Genomic DNA, 21,052 nt, shown 5'->3' with positions numbered 1-21,052 from the left:
CTTGTTCGTGGGTGTCTAAAGATGGGTGAAATGAATCCCTTGTAAATTTGTTTCTAAAAATTTTTTTTAACACTTTAGAAAAGGGATCCATTGTATCAAAAGGCTGCATTGTAAGGTCGGCCTTTTTAGGTCTAGAAAAATCCATGTGGAAGACAATAAGGTGATACTGTGTCTGTGTAAGAAGCCTTGATCGTAGTCTGCGTTTTGGTATAACGAGTCCAACCATAAGTGACACATACAAGGAAACGAGACTCTGTTAGTTCAGTGGCTTGGAGCAATTCTTATTTTGTTCTTGAGCCCATTTAAGTCATTAAAGTTGTTTAAGATCTGTAGTGTGACACTTCTGAACAAATGTAAGATCATGAGACAAATTCTGCTGGATTGAGCCACTGGTCTTTAGAACCCTCCTAAGAGCTGTGAATGCTATTGCTGAAAGCCAAACCCTGAATCCACCATGCAAGGGTTTTTCCTGACCTTGATAAACAGCCTGGAGTGTGCATCCAGAGTTCTGGGTTCAGTCCAGCTCATTGTGGGTTTTTAGGGGGTTTTGGTTTGGTTTAGGTTCTGTTAATTTTTAGGACAAATTGCTTAGCTTACATGTTTTCCTGTTCTTCTCTTATGGTTGTATCTTTTAAAACTTTAACGATAATGTGGTCGGTATTGCTTGGAAGTATATTGTTCTGCTTTCTCCCCATGTGAAATCTTTGTCATGGGTTTGTAATGCTGGAAGTGGTTGTTTGGAGGTTATGGTGGTGTCCTAAAAGGAAAATGGTGATATCCCACAGAGATAATAAACAGAAAACCTGACCTTTTGCTTGGCTGGTTTGAAAACTACTTGTTTGGTTGTAGTCATGATTGACCAACTGAAGCCTCAAAACTTGAATAATGTATTTTAAACTTCCTTTGTGCTTGTGCTGCTTAATTAATTTTTTATTTTGTTGATTTGCAGAACTCTTAAAACATGTAGGCTTGCATTCAGCACACATAAGTCTGGTATTAAAATTGTTCATTCTGGCTAATCAGAGGATTATCACCCACCTGTTCACACACTTCAATGGAGTCTTTAATTTTGACATTTGCTTGTGTGTCATTCATTTTCTGTGTGTCATTACGGTTTTCTAGCGAATGATTAATTTCCTAGGTGAGATTTGTATTCAGCTGCATTTGGAAATTAGAATAAAATGTACAGTTAAAGATAGCTTTATTGCAAAAATCTACTTTTTCCTCCTCTTTAAAGAATTTGATTAAGAAAATCTTTTAAGTTAAACAAATGAATTTCATTTGCTACAGTGTTTTAACTCAATGTTTTTGGTAGGTGTTGAAACTGGTAAATTTCTTGTCATGTGTGTATTTTTTTTAATTTGTAGATTAAAATGGGAAAAATAAGCTTTCCTGTTTGGTTTTATTTGGTCAAAGCTTTATTGATTCATCAGCTTTGAAAAGCTGATCATTGAACTAAATTAGTGGAGAGAACTGAAAGGGAGAAAGAAAGGTGGTTTTTTTTCTTGGTTTTTTGTTTTGTTTTGTTTTGTTTTGTTTTTCTCCCTGGAAGAAAGCACCTCTATTTTAAAGACTCATTTCAGTACTTCATCAAACTCTTATTTCAGTTCCTAAGCCACTAACTTCTCCAGTTCAATTTTTTTTACAGAATGCTACTGATCCCATAGTGCAAGGATATATTCCATTCAAATAATGTTAATGGGTTATTGTGTGTTATGGGCTTAACTTAGACAGCCTTACTTTTAAATAGAGTCCTTTCGAAAGCAGAGTTTCCAGTTAGCTTCTCTGGGATGAGATTTTTGTCCACTTAGTTGTTGGTAAGTGAGATGTCAATACCAAAGCGGTTGAGTGTACTGGAATACAGACTGTGTGGAATGATTCTGAGTGCCAGTAGTATGAACAATTCCAAGTACAGATAAACTGAGTTTGGAAACAATATATAGCTTTGCAGGGTCGTAATTACTTTTGTAATCTTCTTTTGAAAATTAATTTACACTTCTAACTTTTTTTTTCAGGAAGCACTTTTAATTCAGGTCATGTTATACAAACCTGATAGCAGGCTACATGTGCGTTTGCTGAGACTGCTCCTCATTTCAGAGGGCATAACATTTTGCAGGGTGTGTTATCCTTTTTGCAGACGAGTGTTAGGAATGCTATTCTGCCTCTTGGATGTGAAAAAACCCTCCCTGTGATTATGCATACTCTTATGCTTGGGAACTTTTCTACAGGCTTATTTTTAAGAGTTCTTGAAGTTCTCCAAGAAAAACTTTGATGTAATACCTAGAAAGAGATAGTGTGTGTGTATCTTACTATGTATGGACATACCTTGTCCTGTCAACTGAGACAAGTGTAGGAAATGGATTAATGGAAAGTTGATGGCATTTTTTCCATGTTCAAATAAGTAATGTTCTTTATGTCCTCTCTGGGCACTAATGGGGGAAGGTAAAAGCATGCTGTAATTGCACATGCCAAGATAAAGATGATCCATTTCTGTATTACTGTTCAGTATCCTCATGACTACAAGGAAAATAGCCAGATCTGCTAGTGGTAAAAAAAGAGGGAACTCTGCTCTTCCTCCCCTCCTCCCAGCACAACCGACTCTCCCATAAAAAGGTGAGTTTTCATCCTGCCTGCTTTGCTACTACTGACTGACATGGAGGCAACATGCTTTAGTGTACCCATTTAGCAGAAATGGGCAGTAGGTTGTAAGGGGCAGGGAAAATCCTAAGAGCCTGAATTCTTTCCCTACCTCTCCCCATTAGTTTCATTGTCGATTATGATGTTGTTTAGGCACTGTTGACTTTATGGCATCCTTCCTTTAGGCTTTTCTTGAGAGTTTAAATCTTCTTTACTCTAATCATCCTGTTTAAACCAGGAGGGTTGTTATTTTAAAGTTTGCCAACTTCCCTGGGGTCCCAATTCACTACTGTCTGGAACTTCCTACCTTGGAAGCAATGATGCTGGTTGAGGTGCTTGAATTCCTTGTAGTGTTTAGGAGGGCAGATAAGACTTTCCTGAAGATACCACCAGCTTTCCTTGTAGTCTTTAGGAAAGTTTGCTGATCCTGAAGAGCCAGAATTATACTGGGCACAAAGTTAAGAAGAGAAAAGCATAGGCTTGGGTAACAGTTGAGGGAAAAATTATCTAAAACTTTGCTTACACTTTTTTCGTACAAGTATGTTGCTCTTGGGTGATAATGGGCTTCATGAGTATGATTGACACTTGGCAGTATGCAGCTGTGTTAATCTATATGTTGCTTTTGATATGATATATTGGCTTGCAGTAGTCTCCTATTCCTGAATTACTGTTTCTTTTGCTAGCAGCTACTCAGTGAGGTTATTTTTTTATACTATTTTTTATAGTATTTATTATACTCAGTGAGTATTTTCAGCTGCTGCTGTGACTAAGTAGAACTGCAGTGGAAGAAAAAAATTTTTATTTTTTTTTTTTTTTTTAAATAAAGGCTCTGTCAGGGGCAGGGTACAAATTGCTTTGTTGGAATCCTTCTCTGATGACTAAGAAGGGGTGAGATTCATCTCTCTGTGCATTGAGATCTGTGGGGAGATGGGTTCCTTTAAACAGAGCCTAAATAATAAACTTGTTTTCTTGCCTGGCCATTAGAAAAACTGAGTCCCAGGTACAAGGGTATATGATGCAAAGTAACATTAAGAACTGAGTAACTGAGGGTAAGGCATTTTGTTGGCGGAAGTTGTTTTCACTTTTGCTTCATAAAAGCTGCATCTTTTAAATGTTAATCACATCAGAGAGAGAGAGAGAGACTTTATTCTGTACTTGGTGTACACTGTGAAGTGCTAGTTTTCATAATTCTGACAGCTTGACAGGAAGCATGCTGTTTATTGATGTTGGCATCAGAGTAGCTGATGGGCAAAAGCCCCAGTTTTATCAAAACATCAGCATCTACAAAGGGCCTGGTATTAGTATGTCTTATTTGGGTTTTCAGAATAGAAATTTAAGAGTTTGGAGTTGCTCTCAAGTTGTGACAGTGATGACTTTGAAGCTGTTGCATGTTGGTGAATTGTGTGCGTTGGTGCTGCTGCTTTCCAGCTTGGATGTGGAAGAGTTGCCAAGCCCAGCCTTGGCATTCTTGGTGCACTTAGGCTTTGCTGTTGCACTCTATGAGCTCTTTTCTGCTGTTGGATAGGATAGTTTACTTTTCATTCTGTTTGCATTTTAGAAGTAGTTTATTTAGCACAATCTGCTATGCACAAATGCAGCATGGGTGTGACTTTAGACTTCTGAGGAGAGTTAGGCTGCAGGCCGCTACATGTAAATAACTGAAATTTGGAAAGTGGAAAAAGAAAATAACTTCTCATTCCTTTTGTTACTGTGATTTGGTTTCTGTGATAGTAAAGTTTTGTTAGTCTTCCACTCCCTTCTCCACACATAATTCCAGGTGCTGGTTGCACACACGCACAAAAACTTCTCTACCTTCTGCACTATGATTTAGTTCTCTAAAGCTGTGGAGTCAGCAGCGCCAGGAGATACAAGAATATTTGCACATGGTTTTCTGAGGAGACAGAACAAGGAACACACAATGTTTGTGTGGTAACATGAGACAACATGCTACACTTATATTCACTGAAAGAAAAAACATACAAAGGGACTCTCAGATGGCCTAAGCTAGAGGTAGCTTTTAGATGGCTATGATGCTGTCCCCATGCTGGGGCTGTGTTGTGTAGCATGATATGTGTCCAGTGGCTATGGGAAGATTTTCATGTACTGGTATACCCTTAAGTACAGTCTGAATGTCTTTGACCATCTTTTAAGTGACAGGGCAACAATCCTGTTAGTCCTCGCAGGCAATGACGGTTCTAACAAATTTGAAATAGAATTGGCTTGAGTTCTTGATACGAATCAGAATACTAAAATCAGAATTACCTTCCTCTTTTCTTCCTCCTGCTCCCAAAGTACACGTGAAAGTGGGGTAGTCTGGTTCAGTGACTGTGACTGCATCGCTGCTGGTGATGCTGCCGAGCTGTGATGCAGATGAGCTCAAGCTGAATAGATCCAAATACATGGTTATCAGCACCATCTCTCTCCTTTGTGCCCCATCCACTCTTCATTTTTTCTCTTCTGCTTCTGCCTGTAGTATTTAGACCAGGGAAAAAAAATTAATTCTTGCAGCATGCCGTGAAAGCTTATGGATGTGGATGGTGTAGACAAAGTCCTTTAGATGTGGGGCTGTAAGAGTTTGCTGTGCCCCAGAGCATCACTCCAGCAAAGATGTCTCCTTAACTGCTATCAGATACGTTATGGAATGGAGGTGGCCTCTTGTACCAGTACAATTAAGATGTTTATAACAGTGGTCCCCAAAGTGGGGTGCGTGTGTCTCAGGGGGTGTGTAAGATGATCCACTGGGGTGCAGGAGAGAAATATTAGAACTTTTATTTATATTTATTTTTTCTTAAAAAAAATTAAAATTAAGCTTTACTAATGTATTGGATTGACAGTGGTGCCCTCCCTCAGTATGTATGTCAGAGGGTTCCGTGTCGCATACAGCCCATGAAGTGTCTTGCAAAAGAGTGGGTGTTCCACACAGCAGAGGGGCTCACAGGGGCACCCTTACTTTTTTGTTCACTGCCAGTGTATTGCAGTTCTCGTGTGCCTGGTTAAGTGGATTTATGTATAATATTATCTAGTTTTAACTAAACTAACCCTCATGAAATAGAAAAGTAGTTTAAAGATTCAGTCAAAGTGGATTGCAGGTAATACTAATAGCATGAGCACAAGTGAACAGTAAGAAAATGGCAGAGCTAACACTACTCCTAGCATGAGCTCTTCATCAGGTAAAAGCAATGGCAGACTAATCAGATCTCATCAGTGATGTTTAAGGTCCAATGATACTCAATTCAGTACTTCAAAAAATTTCATTAAACTTAAATTTTTAGAAGCCTCTGAAGTTTCATACATGAGAGCAAAAGATGAAAAACCACATACCATCAGGGAAACACTTGTTCTTCCTGCCATGGCAAACCGGCTGAAATAATACACAGAAAACAATATGGCAACAAACTAAAATGCATTCTTTTGGAAGACACATAGAAGACATTGCCAAAGACTTGAAGAAACAAGTATTAGAATAAATTACGCAGTGTGGGAGGTTTGCTATACAGTTGCACAAAAGTACAAATGTTTCTAAGATGTCTCAGCTTAAGGAGTTTGCTAGATTCTGATTCAATAATGAAATACACTAAGAAATAATTGGCATCAAACGAGGACCCAGAAGTGCATAAAGTGCTGTAGGATGTCATCAATGGGGCTAACTATAAACACAAGACTTTTAAATAGAATCTTTACAATACTTTTAAATGAGATGGGGAGTGGCCATGAAAATCTTTTGTACCACACCAAAGCTCACTGGTTGTCTCATGGCAAAATGCTTAAAAGAGCTGTCAAACTTAGACAAATTGTGCCTTTTTGCTTTTACAAAAAGTTAAGTGTTCTGAATTTGCAGGCCTTTTCTGTGATGATAGGTGGCTGTCAGTAGCATGCTACTTAGCAGGTATTTTTTAAAAAATAAACACGTAAATATAAAATAAAGACATTGTAAAGCAGTGTGTGTATATAATTATATACGTATGTTGAGTGTGCATGCTCAATAATTATTTTATTTTTTTTTATTCATAGGGGTGGGTGATCAAAAAAATTTGGAGACCACTATGACAGGTTAAAGCTAAGGTTCACAGGTCTGCCATGAAGCTTAAGAGCAGCCAGCTGATAGGCGGCAGGTCTTGATATGCTCAGAAAAATAAGCATCTTTGGATTAAGGCTGATGATTTCTGCTAGGCAGTAATATATGCAGTGTGATGGAGAGCCTACATGGCATTGATCAGGGGTAGGTGACTGAGGTTGCATTTCAGGGGAGTGCTTGATCCCTTCTGGCTTCACAGCCACTCAATCAAAAAGCTGTTCTAGTTTTAACAGCCAGCTTTAGGTGTAATTACAAGGCTAACCAGATAGAGTTCTTAATTTCAAAATAGTTGGGAGTAACATTGTTAGTATTGATTTATTGCATTTAGTGGGAAGGCTGGGAGTAGGGGTCTTGAGTTCTGTTTTGATGCAACTAAGCAGCCTTGCACAGGGTACTTAAATTTTCAGCCTTCTTTCCCAGCTTATGGACTAAAAGGTCTTCAGATAACTTTATTTAGGGTTACTGGAATTTTCTGCCTTTCCGCCTTTGAGACTTACATGAAAAATACCTCAAGATTATAATGGATTGCTATGCATGTACAATAATTCTGTATGATAGGAAGCAATGGTGAAAGAAGTTTGTGCAGCTTTCTTGCAAAACAAAACTTCTCTCCTCCACCCACCTTTCATGAGTTGCAGTATGTATGAATGAATTTGTTCAAAACCAAGGGCTTCTAGGCCTTTCTTCCTGCTCTTTATCTATTTGCATTGCAAATAAATCCTGAAAAATCATAGCTTAATTGCTGGGGAGATGAGTGTCGAGACGCATGATGTGAATTATTTGAACTGCTGTGAATAGTGGCAGAAATAATGCATAGTGCTGAGTCTTGCCTATGTCAACCTAATCCCAACTGCTGCTTTGGCTTGTTAAGGTTCAGGCTGTTTTGCTTTCCAAGACACTGTAATATAAGAGTTTGATTGAGTGCTGTGCTCTTAAGTTCAAACCTTAGCAGGCAGGACAGGCTGGTCGTAATGCCATCTCTAAAATGGTTTGGTTGTGCTTTTAAATTTTGTCTTTGAAAACTGTTTAGTATTCTGCTGAACTTTGATTAGTCACCATGCATGTGTATATGTTTGAAGAGCTAGTCTTAAAAATAGTCTTATTTCAATGCTAATTGATTTTCTAGAGCCACGCTTCTGAACTAGGCTGAAAGCTGCATGCTAGAAATGAAGTGCACCCTCCCCTTGGGGACGGCTACCCAGCATGACCTGGCATTTGCCACAGAGTGAAAACATGCACACAACCAGTTTCCCTGCAGTAGTTGCCATGCAATATGTTCACATCTGGCTTACCTCAAGACAAATTACTTACCTTCCTGTAGGTAGAGTAGAACTATTGCATGCACTTAGCTTGGCAGCACGCTGGCTTCTGGCCAGGATGGCCTTTATGTGTGGCCCAGGAGCATACGTTCTATAACCTTGCTCTGCAGGCTGGTGGTGATGCAGTTGGCAGGCGTGCAAGTTCCACCCCAAGCTGTCTTTTGTTTCAAGTTGCCATAGCTGTGTTCAACACAAGTGTAGCACTAGGACACAACACAAGAGGTAAGCTTCATGCTCTGTGTGGTGTTGTGTTTCTTTGATCCTTCCTTAGGTTGCCAGGTAGCTCTGATGCTCCTGGGCTATGGGGTTTTAGCAACTGAAGGCTAACACTGTTGGTAAAAGTGGTGTGCTGCTGCTGACCCTGAATTCTTGCACCATGAACCCACCATTCCTCAGTAGTGTAAATTCATCCAAATACAGGAGGCTGGAAGTCTGTGTAAAAAGGCAAATGAAAAGAACCTGTGAGTAGATTGGTATAGTCCTCCTACTCAGAAGGAGGAATGCTGCTGTTTGATGAACTTGTTTATGAACTGGAGGAAAAGAAGAAAGCCACCTTAGCCTCCTCTTCTCCCTAGCAATTGTGCAGTCTCCATCTATGCACTGAGGCTTTCAAGACCAGGCTGGGTAATGCCCTGAGCTGGCACTGCTTTGAGCAGTGATTGACCTCTTGGGATCCCTTCCAGCATGAATTTTCATATTTACGTTGCTGAGAATCTGCTACTGTATGTCCATGTGCATATGTATGTTCCAGTTCTGGTAATAACATCACCTCTGAGCATGGGAGCTACATGATATGATGTCTTCCCTTGACAAGGGCTGAGTGAGATGAAAGTGAAAATAAGCCCTCATAAAGTCTCGCCTTTCAGGTTTCCATAAATGGGAGCAGTGCATTTCAGCTTTAGGAAGAAATCAGTTCAGTGACGCCACTTATAGACCTTATGGGTTTGGTTTTTTCCCGACATAAATGCAGAATAGCTTTAGAAGGGGACAAGGGCAAAGATTATAGAGAGATCAAGAGCTAGAGATGAATCTTTGGGAGAACTAGAGATAAATGGAAGCCTTATCTTTATGCAGGAAAGAAAAGCAGTGTTTCTATACATAGAAAGTTACTGCCTCTGAAGTGGGTAGGAAGCGTTTGTTCTTTTAAAAAAGAAAATCTGGAAGCATGTCTCTCTTTAAATCTTGAGCTTGGGCCATACTCTATTAGAAATCTGTATTTTCACTGAATACAACTTTCTTATGGTATATATGTATTTATATATTTAAATTTGGGCACCCAATTCACATGAGAAAAATCTTAGCGTAGATAAGTTATAAGTTGGTATTATCTTACCATGACTGGTTGTGAAAAATACCCAAGTCCCTTTACCTTAACCAGCTACCAAGAAAGCATATGGCTTTATGCTTTAATCAGAAGCTAATTCTGTCTTAGAAAGAGCTACACTGCTCTTGCTAAATCTGGTGTGGAAGTAGCATGTGCTTTTGTGGCCTTCTGACACTTCTTGGGAACTGAGCTGAATTTAAAATGTATGTTGTGCTGCAAATTTTTTTCTGTGTTGATAACTGGGGGATGGAGACGAGTTAGTGGAATTTGTGCTCTCGGGACTGGATGGCTTGTAAACAGTCTTGTCCAACTGCACCTTGAGCAATTCTGTAATTGTTGGGGCTTTACACTGTGAGGACTGAGTTGGTGACTGCAAGAGCAGGGAACTTTTGTTGTTATTCTTCTGTTCTTCACTTTGTCTATTGGATTTGCAGTTTGTTTGCTCTAATTTTTCTTTTCATTGCATTTCTGTGATAGGAAAGAATAGCCCTGTTCAGATTCTGTAGAAGATTTTATATTCTGATGACATCAGGTCAGTGCATATGGTATTAGCGGAAAGAACCATGACTAATGTCGCATCATGTGGGTCATTTTTCCTTCTTGCCCTTTAGAAGTAGAAAAATGTGTGCAATGTAGCATAGTATCTGTTTTAATACAGTGTATATTGCTCTGTACTTACTGTGGCAAGAAACCTTTCTGGAGTTGTTAATTCGTTCCCCTGTCTCTGATCAACCCCAGCTCTGTTTTTCTGACTGCATGGATGGGCACGTTTGTTGTCAGTACTTGGTGCTGGCAAAGGCTGCTTGCTTTCCTCTCACACAACAGAGCTTAGAGATGGTGGCTCCTTGCAGTGGGCTGTAGCATGTATGTAAATGTTTTTTTATCAGCCTGTTGTCTCTGTGTAACATCTCCCACGATAACCACCCCCATACAGACTGTGCTAGGATGGCTCTTGCAGTTTGATTAAATGCTGCATGTGTATGAATGTCAGTGGATTGTACTGGATTTCCTTCAGAGCCCTCAGCCCCACTTTGCACTTAAGGGGATGGTGACTCTGAAATGAAACACTTCTTAAATTTTACTTTCAAGTAAGGGGGATGACTAGAAATTCAGAGGTAGATAAAACTGAGACAGATCTAAGAAGAATATTTGTAGGCTGATTGTTCTAGCTTCAGCACTGGATGTTTTCTTTTACTTATAGAGAGTTAACATCCTCTTTTCCCCTTCATTACATAGGAACAGGGTTAGGAAATAGAAGTTTTGAAATAATAGGAAAGCAAACCATGATATAAAGCCAGAGACTTCATAGATGGACTAGAATACAAAATCTGTTATATGTTGGATGCTGTACAATGTGTATGTCAGTAGAAGGAAGAGAATACAAAATGGGCATTAGTTAAAAGCAGCAAAATGATCGTTATCCCTGGCAGTTTGAAGTAAACAGTTACACACTGGCAGTTTGAAGTAAGTCTACTCCCCCTGCTCTACTCTGGTCAGAATTTTCAAAGGTGAAAGGTACTAATGTGTGTTTCTCCAAGATACAGGTCCTTTAGGGAACATGCCATGCACTTCTGGCTTGGGAGAAGGCAGAAGGAGTAGGGAGCCACCTCCCGAGCTTGCACCAGTGGGGCATCTTCTCAATGCACTGAACTAACTGTTCATGTCTTGCTCAAATATAAGACATGAGATAGGGAAACTCCTAGCAGAGTAACCAAGGGAACAAAACAGGAATGTTGAACATGAGTAGTAAACAAAGCTAAGACTGCCTAGGAACCTCAGGCTCCTCCAGCATGAGCGTTCATATGCATTGTTGATCATGGCAAAACCTGGCTCCCCATTGCTGCCTCACTGCAGTTCGTTGTCAGACTCCTGAAATGAGCTGTGCTGTAGTGCTGGGCCTCCCAGGATTGCGGGGGCCCAGGAAAGTGTGGCTCCTGGTACACACGGTGGCTCCTCAGGTGGAGCAGAATCTTTTGCTGTATGCTGCAGCAGTCTGAATAGCTTCCTTGGAAAGGCTGTCCAGACAGCTGAACTCTTTCTTCTTTTGTCACCTCTGTGGATCTGGGTCAGGAACACTAGGATTTTGTGTTACATGGTACACATTTTTCATTGGTATTAGGGAGTGTTGTTATATATAAAATTCATTGGGAAGCATGTGCTGAACTTTTTACAGCCCATATTAGGCTACGGGGCACCAGTGCAGTTGTATTTGGTGTAAAGACCTGAGTTTCCAAGCAGCGGTGTATTGTAGAGATCCAGTGTGTCATAAGAACCTACACTGATCAGAGTAAAATTGGTGTGTGGATGTGTAGCCTCTCCAAATAGATTTAGAGATGTAAAGGATGTCATAGTGTGATGCCAGACAAGGATCTGATAAAAGTTTTTCATGTAGGGACAATAGCTGTGGGTCTTCAATTAACATGCTCTTTGTTTGTAAGTGGGGTTGGATGACGATACAAGAAAAGTGTTTTAGTAATACAAAACCCAGGGTTTTTTCCTTTCTTTGGAAAAGAGGGTGATCTTGTGGTTAAGAGTCTCTTGTGCCTTGCCAAGAGCTTGTTGTGTGTCTGTGCAATTTGCATGTACTCAGATTTTCCAAGAGAGGCCTCAGATTTTCCAACTTTGTTTTGTTTTGTTTTTTTTCTTTTTCCCCTCAAAACTGCTGCTTATTGAAAGCTTCACTTGGAATAGTGGATGCTTAGAAATTATCAAATCCAGTGCCAAGGTGTTTCTGAAACAGCACTTGTGTTGAAGCACCCAAAATCTATAGCCGTCTTTGAAATATAGGCCTTAATTTCTCTGCTTGCTCATCCCTACCAGAGGGATTGTATGTCCTTTCTTCATAAAGTGTTTGAAAGACACTGTAGAAGTATGCAATGGCAGTGTGGGTTAGAGCAGCATGACAAAAATGCCTTGCATGCATAGGAATTATATTTTTCTGGGGGTCTTTTACTGAAAGTCACTAAAACAAGGGAGAAACCCACCTGTGGAAAAACTTTCCTGTCAGATGGTAAATGAAGGAATAATACAGCCATGCTGCTGTTGGTGGGCTCCAGTTAAAGGTGTTGCCATTTTGCAGGTCTGTCACTGGAGCGCTCAACCAACTCAATTGCTTCACGTGCTCGACTGTGTGAAAGAGAGGAGGAAGTCATGGCTTGTTTTGAGACAGCGTGTGTCATTGCCCAGGTGTACTTGCAGGACCTCGAAAAGGTAAGAAGAAATGTGCTCAGGGTGTTACCTGGGGGCCTGGGTGGAATTTCCAGGGTTTTGACAGCAAAAATGATGGGGAAATGCCAGGTGATCATAGACAATAAAGAGTATGAGAACAAGTTGGAAGGAGTGAGATGTCTCAGTATAAGCAGTTGCAAAACAGCAATTTATCTGGTCTCTGCCTGTTTCCTCTGAGAATGAGGTCTGAAAACCAGTTTTGCCTGTGGTAAAGCACTGAATACTTCAGATATGCTCAGGTGGTATCTCAAGCTTAGCTCTTACTAAAGAGGGACTACAAACTTTGCATAGCAAGTGCCAGCGTGAAGAAACTAAAGACATTTTACATATTTGCTGTGTAAATGATACACAGTAGTGGATATTGAGATCCCTAACGAGCTGAAAGCAACGTTTTCTGGGTCAGCCGTAGCAATTTAATTGCCAGTGCTTCACCTTCTCTGAGTGAAACTGGAGGAACCTAGATCATTAGTTAGCAAGTAACTGCTTAGTCAGTGGTTGGCTAGGATGCCGAGCAAGATGAGTACTGCGAGCCCTCCACTGAGCTGTAATACGTGCCACTGATTTGCTGGGCACATGCTTAGTAGTCTCTGTAACTTTGCCTAGCTGAGTTTAACAGGGCACACCATGTGCTTCCATGCCCTTCCTTTGCCACACATTATGCTTGACACCAGCAGCACTCGTGGCAGTACATGTTTTTCTGTAACTTAACAGCTTTTGACCTTCTCACCAGCTATTTCTGCTCTTCTCAGCAGCAAAGGTGTGTTTCTGTTCCAGGTTTTGTTTTTAATTGCATTAAAACAAGAAAAAATGAGCTTGGTACATATCAAAATTAATGAAGAAAGCCAGCTAACAAGTTGTCTGGTCTGTTTCTTTGTAGGAAAAAACTGAATGGCTTTTTTATTTAAAATTAAGTACTGTCCTTCCATTGTGGAAGGACGAGTTCCTGCCAGTACTGGGTACTGTAAATGTTTTTGCTAACAGCTTATGTCTGCAAAGAAGGCAAAAGAGTTTGAACAGTAATTCATTCATCTTCTGGACATAGAGACAAGGATGCAGGATTACTGATAGATGTACTAAAAGTCCTTAGGCCTTCTCCAGTCCTGGATTTAAAACCCTGCTTTGGAGTCCACACAGGGCAATTTTCAGCAGTGAAAGCTGTTTGTTACCAGTAAGGAAGCAAAAGCAAGAAGGGTTTCATAGGAGAAACAGAGGAAATGTCAAGATTTTTTCATCAGGACTCCTGATAGCTTACTAACTCTTAATAAATATCTATGTTATGTTAAGCTAGACATACTTACTCAAACATTGCATTAATATTTCTGGGCAAGACACTGGATCTCTGTGGTTGGAGTAGTACTTCTGAAGCCCTGGGTATTAATGTGTAGCTTTCTACTTATTTTATTAAAGGTTGGAAAGTAATAAGGGATGGTGTTTCAAAACTCATATTGGATGCAGAATATTTCATGGAAGTCACTGTATAGTTTATTTTAAAGTTGACTTTGAGGGGGTTTTGAATACCTAATGAAGGTAAGTGTTCAGGTAGTCTGAGGAGAAATCTGATGGCTGAAGCTAACATTTTATTGTTGGAGATGTCTCTGGCTCACGAGGAACTGGCTAGTTCAAGCAGTTGTCTGTAATCCCAGATATTTCTTTACTCCCCTCACAGACCTTAAACAACACACATTCAAGGAGTATCAAGGGCAGCAACGTGACTTACTCTGAGTTTGAACTTTCCTACTTCCTGGAAGCAGCTCTACAGAGTGCCTACGTGACTCATTTAAAGAAGGGGTAGGTGGATGCAGATGTTAATAAAAATAGATAATGTTGCATGTTTTGTCTCAGAACAGATGAAGGCTTATTTCTTTGTATATGTTCTGTTCTGACTTTTTGCTGTTGGCTCACCTCAAGTCCCCTCCTGGTGGGAGTGTCCTTCCTTCCCTCCTATTTGTGTCTCTTTGTCTCTCTTAAGAGTCCTAAGCCTCCTTTTCCCAGACCCACAAGTAGGGTGGAGTAGAACAATTTTGTTGTCTTGACTCAGCTCTGTTCCCAGTGGAGATGAGGGGAGTTTGACTGTAAAGAGAGAGTGGAATTTACACTGCTGTGTGCTTTTAAAATGTTCAGCCACAGGGCCTGGTTTAGAGCTCATCGAAGTCTTAAGGGTAGTTTCTTTCATTTATTTGTTTGTTTGTTTATTTAAGGTCTTAAATGTCTCAATCAATACCCCAAATCTGTGTGTTTTTACTAGAGAGAATGCATGTGGGAACAGTGCTGCTCCAGGGTATTTATTATGCCTCTGAAATACAGCTCCCAGTGAACCTTGGAAGGGCAAGAGGAGTTGGTATCTGCAAGCCTACAGTGAATTTCACCTGAGGAAAACCTTTTCAAGAACAATAAAAGAGACATTGTTAATGCCCACTTCCAAAGGCAATTGGTGAGGGCACTCTGTTCCCTAAACCAGGCCATGTCTTCAAAACATGATCAACTCTGTTTTAGCTGATGGAGAGATTGCCATGTAGGTAGAGTGTCTTTTCATCATGTGTAAACTGTACTTTTAAGAATCCATCATTCCCTAGTCCTGCTCTTGCACTATATTATCCTATTTTTTCTTAAGGAATCAGATACTGATTTCTCACTGCTCCGTGTAATATTGCTGGTCAAAGTTTTATAACCTTTTTTTAAGCAAACCATCTTTGAACGTATTTCATTTTGGCTGGGTTTTTTACCTTCACCCCCAGTCAAAGATATTTTCTCTCATTTTCTTCACTCCTCCACCTTTTCCTGCTCAATAAAATGGAGAAGAAAGCAAAAAATGAGGGGAGATTGAAAGGAAGAAAATTAGAAAAAAAAATCCCAGCAAAAATCAGTTTAAATTCTTCTGTAGAAAATTGATAGCATTTTTTGACTCTGTTGGAAGGGGCGTTGCTTCTTATTTAGGGCTTTTTTGCTAGTTTTTTATACCCCAAGAATGACTTTAAATGCAACTTTGAGTAGCTTCTGTGTTCTGCATTCTTTCATTAAAAGCCTGCATGTACAGTGAACCTGTACTCGTAAGCATATCCATGAGAGGTGCCTTCAGGTAAACCTTGTTTAACCCCTAGGCTTACAAATACACACAGCCCAAATGTTGTGAAATGACCCCTTTAGTCAGGTGAATATAAGTTTATATGTTAAGAAAGCATGGAGTGATAAGTCTCAGTATCACTCTGGCAGTAGGCAACAGGTAAATGGTTTTCCCAGGTAAGTGGATTGTTGACCAGCCATGGGCACAGTGTGTGCTTTCCTAGCCTTTTGCCATTCTCATGGCAAGCAAAAAGCTCAGGTCTTGCCAGTAAGCTCATTAACTATCTAATAAAATAAAATCTCATTTAGAACATATGGCACTGATGTCTTCTAGGCACCTTTGGAATATCAGACTCAGTCATGTTCATTTTATTCAGCAATGTTTTAAGTTCAGTCTTCATCAGTTCAATGTATCCAGTGGTTTGGTTTAGGTATTACTGTCGGCCCTGCTTGCTCCCTTCCCATGTTATTTTAATGACAGCCTTAAAAAAAAAAAAAAAAAGAAACACCACCCCCCTCCCCCCCCAACCCACCAACAAAAAACCAAACCACAACACCAAAAATCCGTACAACCCCCCCACCCCCCAAAAAACCCAACCACCCCAAAACCCTACAGGAAAACAATTTGGAATCAAAGTACATGTGTGAATTAAGCAGTGCATTGATTATAAGCTGAATTGCTGCAATAGCAGCAAAATGTTCCCTGTAGCTGTCTCCTGATGAAAGAGCATCCTAGTCGGTGCGATGGAGCTCCTGTGGCTGGGACGGGATCCACATGCTCTTCACCTCCTCCAGTGCAAGTAAGAAACAACAGCCAGGGAAGTGAAAGGTCCGGTGAGGGGGGAAAGGAGCCCGCTGGGACCCCGCAGCTTGTCTATGTGCCCTCAGCAAGTATTAATGTGTGGTTTCTGCCACGAGAGGGCATAAGCGGCATTGGAATGTATTAAGGAAAGAGGAGGGAAGTGGGAAGAAGTTTTTTAGGATGCTTCATGTGTATAATAAATTCCTCCACCTGATATTGAACAACTCAAAGAAACACTTTTGTTCTCCTTATTGCTTCCAGCGTGTTCAGGTAGGAAATAAGCCTTGGATGATGAATGCTCAGGCTGGCAGGGGGTTGTCCTTCCCCAGTGGCACATGTGTACAGAAGAAATAGCAAGTGTTTTATTTTTGTCTCACCAGGCAGAATAGCTGAAGGATAAGAGTGGTGGTGTTATGCTTTTGTTCCTGCTAGCAGGCACAGGCATGCTCCTCTTGGAGCGTGGTCAGGGTTGCCCTTTTCTCATGCAGTGGAAAGAAGGCACCAGTACAAAACAAAGGTCTGGTCTCCCTTTCAGATGTTGAGCTGCCAGCTGTAAGGACCAGCAAGTCTTGGAGCTGTGGAAGTCCCAGGTGCTTGTAATAAGATGTTTACTTAAAAATACTGTGTTGCTGAGGATGTGTTTCCTGCAGTTGTTTGCCCTGCTGCATCCCAAGAAAACTTTCTTTTTTAATTCCAGTGAGCAATGTTGATGCTGTGGTTGCAGAATATAGGCAGGCAGATGCTGTCATACTGTAGGAGGCAACCAGTTGTCTTTCATGTTAACATCTGCACTGGGTTTTGTTTGTTTTTTTCTTTTTTTCATGTGGATGTGTGAAGATTAGGTTAATTTCTTACTGCCTTTCCTTTCAAAGTATCGAACAGTTATTACTGCTTTATACTGTTATGGGGGCTTTGGTCAAGGTGCTGTTAATATTTTCTTAGGGCAAACAGGCTTCACCTGTATGAAGTAATGGTTATACGTATGCTGCTCTCTTAATGGCACTTGCAGTATGTGTGGAGTTTCTCAGGCAAGACAAGAACTCAGAGCTTTATAGAGGATGTGGTTGGTTTTGGAAGCTCTAGATGGAACACTTTTGAAGAAAATGAATTTCTGAAAAATAAATATTCAGCACTTACTAGAAATCAGATTTCCTCATGATCCGTCAAGTTAGGACCTAAATTACTCTGGAAAACCCTGATGAAAATGGCTGATAGGGAAAGCTTACACAATTCTCTCCCTTCCCTTCTCCTGTCAGTCTCCTGGCAGTTTTCTGGGGTGCTCAGCTCCCTTTTTCAAATTTTGTAGGCTTCTGTTGCAAGGGCACTTTGAAAGAGTAAGTTCATGTATGTGCTGTTTTGCAGTAGAATCTAATATACAAAGGCAGGCAGGACAGTCTCTGCTGGACTATTTGTCTCCTCTGGGGAATTTATGTGGGCTTTCTTGTCATTTATGTCCTCTTCAGTCCTCACAATCTAGCATCTTATCCAGGACACCAGGACACTGCAGCTGGTAATTTGGGAATGAGTCTTACTGCCCACTGGATGGATCTAGATAAGTGCTAACCTTTGTTTTGTATTAGGTTTTTTTGAGCACCCCACTTGTGTTAGACAGGCTGCCACTAGGAAACTCTAATGTGCTTTGTTGTAGTTACTTGTCTTATATCTTCATTCATAGGAATCTGAGGCTTGCTTCTTCAGGTGTGTTTTGTGCATATGCTTGAACAGCTGTTTTAAGGAGAGCGTATGAATTTTTAGAAACCTGGGCGTGATGCAAAGATGCAAAAGGAGCTGGGCAGAGGCAATGGTGTTGCTGCTGTTTGTGTGCTTCGGGTATCTCTTTTGCCTGGAGAGGTGGCTCCGCAAACTGCCATGTAGTCATCTCAAGATGGTCTCTTTCATCTGTTAGCGGTTAACTGTTTTAACAGTTAATGAGTGGGGATAAGAACATGATCTTCTGGTGCTCATGTTGTTGGAGGACTGTCTTTACAGATCTCTGTGCAAGGACCCCTGGTCCACTCTGGTTCATTTATCAATATTTTTCCCAGCAATTTGCATAGAAAACAGTGTATTTCTTTATTTTCTTGTATTTTAAAATTTTGTGTAGTGTTAACCAAACAATATGACATAAATGTGATATGACTGCTTCATGGACCGGTAAATAATTACCCTGTATTAACAGGGTATTTGTACAAACAAAACAGATTTTCATGCCAAGCTGGACTGACTGGACTGAAGGTGGTCTTTGTCACAGTTTGTGGCCATGATTTTCTGTGTTCCTCTTTATTAGATTAGCTATAATTGAATTCTAAACTGCATTTTGTCATGTGTTTTTAAATGCCTCTCTTGCCACTTTTGTGCCTAAAACTAAGGCAGTTTAATGACCATGTGCTTTTCCCTTCCTGTTCTTCCTCATTTCTTTCTCTGGCATCTTAGCAGTGCAACAGGCACCCATGGACTCTTCCAACTCACTTACATGATCTGATGTTCACTTACGATGCCATGGCATCGTAAAGAAAGACAGTATCTGACTTCTTCTACAGGGGCAAGTCTCCAGTGTTTTTGCTCTTGCCTTACTTTTTTGCTTGTCTGTAAATTACCCCCAATGAGGTAATCTACAGATTACCTCAAAGTTTAAAATTTTGAGATGTGTATTGATTAGAAGTAAGGCCACATGCATTTGAACTCTGTGACTTGGTGACCATAAGCTTTAGGGTGGCATTTTATGTAGCCAATATTCACGGTAAACATCACATTTTATATGTGCGCCCCTCCCCCCCCCCCTTACTTTCTTTTATTTTCATTGATTCTGGGGTGCAAGAAGGTTTGCAGGGCATGAAAGTGGGCACAAGCGCAGTCTATACTGCTTACCTTCAAAATTTAATCAGATTGACAGAAAAAGTTGTTATGGTGTATGGTGCTGCTTTTTTTTTTTTTTTTTTTCCTTCCCCTCTATGAAATTCAGGTTTCATTTGCACAGAAAATTCTCCTGGAATAAACTGAAGTGGTAGTTAATGTACCACTACAATTGCTTATCTGGTTGTCTTCATTTCAGTACAGCATTGCACCTTTCCTTGTATTTCTTTGGGTAGCTTCCACCTGGCAATGAAAGTGAGCTGAACCATTTTATAATTACTGTGGTGGTAGGGCCATGTCCTTAGTCTGGAAGAGTGTATAGGCTCCAAGTGTGTTAACTAGTATGTCCAGTGTTTAACCTTCCCTCTCTGCATCTCTCTAGTGCTCAGACACACAATTAAGATACCATTTGGCAACTAGTCTGCTTTAATTGCTCATGGTTTATGCAGAGTAATGTGGGGTTTTTGTTTGTTTCTTTGTTTCCTAACCCTTTTTTATTGCAGGTTAAGCTGTGCTTGCAGACAGTTACTGCAACTTATCTGGCTGATAATAAACTGTTTAAACCACTGTAATGTCCTCATGTGTCTGGACCATCAGACACAAGGCATTTAAGCGCCACTTAAAAGGAATCATCATTTAAAAGCATCGTGTGAGCTCAATATAACTCAAACAAGTACAGTCTGTGTCTATGAAGAGATGTGGATGCTTTTAAGAAGAAGCAACTGCTTTATGAATACAAGCTATGAAAGGCTTCCAAATGTCCCCTCTGTTCGTCAAATGTGAATGTGATCTTCTAGGAAGCCATCTGGAGTAGGCATGCTACAGTCAGTCACTGCCTCGCTCAGTGTCATTGTCCTATCTGTGCCTCAGAGTGACTTGTCTCGTTACTGCACGCTCAGTGTTAGTGATTGTTTCATGGGTTTGTTTGAATGTCAAGTTTGTTGCCAAGCTTTGGTGCATCATAAAAATATTTTGTCTCCAATGTGCTAGTTTTTTGGGTTTTTTATGACGTGCGTTGTTTTTTTTTTTCTTGCCTTCCCCATAGAAATATTGTGAAAGGAATGAGGAGTCTGCGAGAAGTACTACGGACTGTGGAAACAAAATCTACTCAGACCTTCAAAATGGTACGGGGAATGGGAGATGGGAAGGGTGGGGTACTTACTCTGCTATGCAGGAATTCTCTCTGTTTATTAACCACTGCAGGACAAAAATGTATTTGTCCTCACTTGATTGATTGCTGCTTTTTTGTTTTCTTCCTTTTCTTTTTTATTTTTTTTTTTTTTTACTTTTGGAAGTGATATGTCAAGTGAAGCACTTAATTCAAAGACCTGCCCAGTTGAAACCTCTGAGCCTTCAGACCTGGGCACATGGGTTACTTTTGGGGTTATTTTCCAGTGTGTTTTCTAGCCATGATAGAAATTGGGATATATTTAGTTAGGCAGTGCTGTCCTCAGGTGATAATGTCTTGTTTTCTTTTTTGCTTTTCAGTGTGTGCATGCACACCTTTTTGCATTTGCATGTAGAAGCATTAAGTACTTCTGTCTCTTGCAACAAGCAATGCTTTTTTTAGACTCAAGTACTTCAGTGTTCTTCCTGTAAAACTCCCTTCAATGCAGTACAGAGTGATTTTAATTTTTAATTTTTTTTTGTTGGTGGTGTTGGCATTCTGCATCCTGTTATCCTGAGTGCCTCTGGTAAAGAAATCATGGAAAAAGTTATTTATATGCCTGTTTAACTTCTTAGACCTTTAACTG

The 21,052-nt window shown here is 40.3% G+C and overlaps 1 protein-coding gene across 6 annotated transcripts in view; it reads left to right on the top strand.

The window, feature by feature from the left end:
- TTC7A (tetratricopeptide repeat domain 7A) overlaps window positions 1–21,052 on the top strand; it is a 182,317-nt gene that overhangs the window by 10,767 nt on the left and 150,498 nt on the right. For all 6 annotated transcript variants that reach the window (XM_049833714.1, XM_049833713.1, XM_049833712.1 and 3 more), the window contains 3 exons: window positions 12,435–12,565; window positions 14,250–14,371; window positions 20,344–20,422. In XM_049833714.1, the coding sequence (XP_049689671.1) occupies window positions 12,435–12,565; window positions 14,250–14,371; window positions 20,344–20,422 (332 nt within the window). The remainder of the gene's footprint in view (window positions 1–12,434; window positions 12,566–14,249; window positions 14,372–20,343; window positions 20,423–21,052) is intronic.

This window comes from Accipiter gentilis, chromosome 30 (assembly GCF_929443795.1).
Source record: "Accipiter gentilis chromosome 30, bAccGen1.1, whole genome shotgun sequence".
NCBI lineage: Eukaryota > Metazoa > Chordata > Aves > Accipitriformes > Accipitridae > Astur > Astur gentilis.
Note: the sequence above shows the minus strand (reverse complement) of the source record. Positions and strands in the feature narration are given on the sequence as shown.